This window comes from Portunus trituberculatus, chromosome 5 (assembly GCF_017591435.1).
Source record: "Portunus trituberculatus isolate SZX2019 chromosome 5, ASM1759143v1, whole genome shotgun sequence".
NCBI lineage: Eukaryota > Metazoa > Arthropoda > Malacostraca > Decapoda > Portunidae > Portunus > Portunus trituberculatus.
The window spans coordinates 4151929-4156928 of record NC_059259.1 but is presented as its reverse complement, the minus strand read 5'-3'; the positions used below and the strand labels follow the sequence as shown (position 1 = coordinate 4156928).

General features: G+C 40.6%; 1 protein-coding gene and 2 long non-coding RNA genes across 6 annotated transcripts in view; 2 read left to right on the top strand and 1 right to left on the bottom strand.

Moving 5' to 3' along the window:
- Window positions 1-3476, top strand: part of LOC123515816 (ras-related protein Rab-37-like) — a 14560-nt gene extending 11084 nt beyond the window's left edge. For all 4 annotated transcript variants that reach the window (XM_045274671.1, XM_045274681.1, XM_045274700.1 and 1 more), the window contains 2 exons: window positions 1730-1871; window positions 2223-3476. In XM_045274671.1, coding sequence (XP_045130606.1) covers window positions 1730-1871; window positions 2223-2331 — 251 coding nt within the window. In that variant the 3' untranslated portion in view covers window positions 2332-3476. The remainder of the gene's footprint in view (window positions 1-1729; window positions 1872-2222) is intronic.
- LOC123515865 overlaps window positions 1-5000 on the top strand; it is a 20774-nt gene that overhangs the window by 14267 nt on the left and 1507 nt on the right. The window lies entirely within an intron of this gene.
- The window catches only part of LOC123515857, an 8019-nt gene that overhangs the window by 1800 nt on the left and 1219 nt on the right, over window positions 1-5000 (bottom strand). The window lies entirely within an intron of this gene.

Here is a 5000-nt window from a genome sequence, read left to right as displayed (position 1 = left end):
TGATAGATTGGCAAGATTTCTAGATTTTAAAAGGAAAAACTGCACTACTCGTGTTTTTAAGGGTGTTTTTATGGTTCTGATGATGGACTGCCAAGATTTCTGGGTTTTTACAGGACAAACTGCCTTACTCGTGTTTTTAAGGTATTTCTATGGTTCTGGTGATAGATTGGCAAGATTTCTAGTGTTTTAAAGGAGAAACTGTCTTACTCGTGTTTTTAAGGATATTTTTTTTATAGTTCTGGTGATGGACTGCCAAGATTTCTAGTTTTTTAAAGAAGAAACTGCCTTACTTGAGTTTTTAAGGGTGTTTTTATGGTTTTGGTGATAGATTGGCAAGATTTCTAGTATTATTAAAGGAGAAACTACCTTTCTCGTGTTTGTAAGGGTGTTTCTATGGTTGTGGTGATAGATTGGCAAGATTTCTAGTTTTTTTAAAGGACAAACTGCCTTGCTCGTGTTTTTAAGGGTTTCTATGGTTCTGGTGATGGACTGCTAAGATTTCTAGTTTTTTAAAAGAGAAACTGCCTTACTCGTGTTTTTAAGGGTGTTTTTATGGTTCTGGTGATGGACTGCTAAGATTTCTAGTGTTTTTAAGGGACAAATTGCCTTACTCGTGTTTTTAAGGGTGTTTTTATGGTTTTGGTGAAAGATTGGCAAGATTTCTAGTTTTTTTTTTTTAAAGAAACTGTCTTGCAATCCCGGCTATTGTCTTTGTGGCCTTAAGAAATTGTTGTATTGAGAAGGGAAGGTGTTTCAGAATATGAACAAGAGAGAGAGAGAGGGGTAAATTTATCCTTATTCATCATTATTATATTCTTCCTTTTTTTAAGTTATCATGCTTAATTTGAGGCCAAGAGATTAAATTACCCAACCTTCTTCTTCTTCCTCTTTATTATTATTATTATTATTATTATTATTATTATTATTATTATCCTTCTTCTTCTTCTTCTTCTTCTTCTTCTTCTTCTTCTTCTTCTTCTTCTTCTTCTTCTTCTTCTTCTTCTTCTTCTTCTTCTTCTTCTTCTTCTTCTTCTTCTTCTTCTTCTTCTTCTTCTTCTTCTTCTTCTTCTTCTTCTTCTTCTTCTTCTTCTTCTTCTTCTTCTTCTTCTTCTTCTTCTTCTTCTTCTTCTTCTTCTTCTTCTTCTTCTTCTTCTTCTTCTTCTTCTTCTTCTTCTTCTTCTTCTTCTTCTTCTTCTTCTTCTTCTTCTTCTTCTTCTTCTTCTTCTTCTTCTTCTTCTTCTTCTTCTTCTTCTTCTTCTTCTTCTTCTTCTTCTTCTTCTTCTTCTTCTTCTTCTTCTTCTTCTTCTTCTTCTTCTTCTTCTTCTTCTTCTTCTTCTTCTTCTTCTTCTTCTTCTTCTTCTTCTTCTTCTTCTTCTTCTTCTTCTTCTTCTTCTTCTTCTTCTTCTTCTTCTTCTTCTTCTTCTTCTTCTTCTTCTTCTTCTTCTTCTTCTTCTTCTTCTTCTTCTTCTTCTTCTTCTTCTTCTTCTTCTTCTTCTTCTTCTTCTTCTTCTTCTTCTTCTTCTTCTTCTTCTTCTTCTTCTTCTTCTTCTTCTTCTTCTTCTTCTTCTTCTTCTTCTTCTTCTTCTTCTTCTTCTTCTTCTTCTTCTTCTTCTTCTTCTTCTTCTTCAAATACTGCCAGCATTTCAGCCTTCCCTCTCCCTTTCCCTTTCTCTCCCTCTCTCTCTCTCCCTCTCCCACACACACACTCACACACTCCCTCTATCCGCAGGCAACAAGTGTGATGTGAATGGAGACAGGGTGGTGAGGAGAGAGGATGGGGAGAGGCTGGCCAGGGAGTACAATGTGGCCTTCATGGAAACCTCCGCCAAAACTGGACTAAATGTTGACCTGGCTTTCCTTGCTGTGGCCAGGTGAGTAGCATTAGTAGTGGTGGTGGTGGTGGTAGTAGTAGTAGTAGTAGTAGTAGTATAGTAGTAGTAGTAGTGTGTGATTTAGTAGTATTGCTGTATGTACTAATATAACCTAACCTTATGTAATGTACTAATATTTTCTGGTAGGGTTTTGTTACATTCATTTTGTGGTGCAGTAATTAAAAGAAATTTCACTATTTTGTCCACCTTTCCTCTCCCTTCATACACACCACACCACACCACACCACACTACACACACACACACACACACACACACACACCACACCACACCACACCACCACACACACCACACACACACACACACACACACACACACACACACACACACAGGCAGCTGAAGGCAAGGAAGTCCACTAATCCTAACGAGAGGCGATTCAATGTGGCGGAGTACGTGCGACAGGAGGCAAAGACTGAAGGATGTGCCTGCAATGTTGGCTAGTAGGATCCTACAGGACTCCACTAGGACTCCTCCCACATTCCCAGGACATACCAGAAGGACTCTACCATCTCCTGATGAAGCGTGAGGCTACTTAGGACTACCAGGACCCCCACATGAAGATTGCAAACTAGTGAAGGATTTTTGCAAGGACTTTTAAGGATGTGTGTTGTGTGAGAGTGGTGTAGGACTCTCTCAAAGGACTTATGAGGGTCCTATATAGCTTGGTGATGGGTCCTATACTGTGCTGAAGGACTTGCTTAACCTCTGAAGGACTCCAAGGATATATACAAAGGTCCTAAAGGTTTGGTGAAGGACCTTAAGTTTTGTGAAAGACATGGACTTGTGACCTTCTGATAAGGAATCCTATGCTATGTGAAGGATGTGTATTGCCATATAGGATATCTTAGGATCTCTGAAGGACTCTGGGAACACATCTTAAGGATTATCAAGTTTTTAAAGGATATTTGATATTTGAAAAGGATATATTCTGACCTGTAGGATGTTTTAGGATCATTGTGGGACTCCTGGATGCATATTAATGACTAGAATGGAAGTCCTATGCCAGAGATATCTGAAGTATGTAAAGGATGTATTCTGAGGTGTAGGATCACTTAGGATATGTGTAGGACTCTTGAACACAATTGAGGGACTATCACTGAGGTTGCAGGGACAAAAAGGATGTGTAGGACTTTTGATGCACTCCAGAAATACACTGTAGGATATCTGAAGGATGTGAGGAGTAAGAGAAAAGGGACACGAGGAAGACTATGAAGGATATTTGAAGGATTGTGTGTGTTAGGAGAAGGATACTGGCAGGTGGTGAAGAAGAGAAGGAAGGATTGTGGGTAATGATCTTAATTCTGACACACAAGTTTAGAAGGACTTTTTAGCCTGTAAAAATGAAGGATGTTGTAGAAAGTGTGTGTGTGTGTGTGTGTGTGTGTGTGTGTGTGTGTGTGTGTGTGTGTGTGTGTGTGTGTGTGTGTGTGTGTGTGTGTATTTGAAAAGATTTGGAGAGCATCTTTTCCCTATTTATTTTCTAAGCAGGAGAGAGAAAGAGAGAGAGTATTGGGACCAGAATAAAATAACAATCATGTAGAAGAAATAGAGAAAAAGAGTATTATTAGAAAAATCACTTTAGAATACAACTCACACTCACACACACACACACACACACACCGGTAGCTCAGTGGTTAGAGCGCTGGCTTCACAAGCCAGAGGACCGGGGTTCGATTCCCCGGCCGGGTGGAGATATTTGGGTGTGTCTCCTTTCACATGTAGCCCCTGTTCACCTAGCAGTGAGTAGATACTGGATGTAAATCAAGGAGTTGTGACCTTGTTGTCCTGGTGTGTGGTGTGTGCCTGGTCTCAGGCCTATCCGAAGAGAAGATCGGAAATAATGAGCTCTGAGCTCATTCCGTAGGGTAACGTCTGGCTGTCTCGTCAGAGACTGCAGCAGATCACACACACACACACACACACACACACACACACACACACACACACACACCGCGTAGTGTAGTGGTTAGCACGCTTGACTCACAATCGAGAGGCCCAGGTTCGAGTCCTGGAAGGCGGCGAGGCAAATGGGCAAGCCTCTTATTGTGTGGCCCCTGTTCACCTAGCAGTAAATAGGTACGGGATGTAACTCGAGGGGTTGTGGCCTCACTTTCCTGGTGTGTGGAGTGTGTGTTGTGGTCTCAGTCCTACCCAAAGATCGGTCTATGAGCTCTGAGCTCGCTCCGTAATGGGGAAGACTGGCTGGGTGACCAGCAGACGACTGTGGTGAACTCACTCATTCACACACACACACACACACACACACACACACACACACACACACACACACACACACACAGGCAGGAAACACATTTTTGGAGAACTGAATAACTATAGAAGTGTTAGTCATAGGGACAATGATGACCTCTACTACTACTACTACTACTACTACTACTACTACTACTACTACTACTACTACTACTACCACCACCACCACCACTACCACTACTCCTACCACCACTACCACTACTACTACCTCCACTATAACTACTACTACCACCACTATAACTACTACTACCACCACTATAACAACAACAGGAAACACAGCCACGCAACACTGCTCACAGGACTGTCCCTGAAACACAATATTACTGCTGGCTTTGTCATTAATGTATTGCTCGCAACACACTCGTCCGCTGCTGCTAGTGCTCTCTGTGTGTGTGTGTGTGTGTGTGTGTGTGTGTGAGGAGAATAATACTTAGGGTTATTCATTTTATGTGACACAGATAGAAAGGTGAGTTGTGTTTATATAGGTGAAGAATTAAGAAAAGAGGGAATAGATATAATGGACTATTGTTTTGACTTGCATATTAACTTCAACACAGAAAGAGAGAATAATTTAATCCCTTCAGTACTGGGACACATTTTTACCTTGAGATTTGTGTACCATTAGACCATTTTAGTGACATTAGGAAGGGTGTATGGGGGTCAGAAGATTAATGGCCACAGTCTTTACTATTTTAATCCCCCACATGGGTTTCTGAAGCTGTATAAAATCACTAAATAGTAACCAGAAGGAATATGGAGATTCGTGTATTTTTAGGGCATTTTTTTAGAAAGTTTGACATGTTTTTTGGGGCATTTTAAGACATTTTGGCCACAGTTTTCAC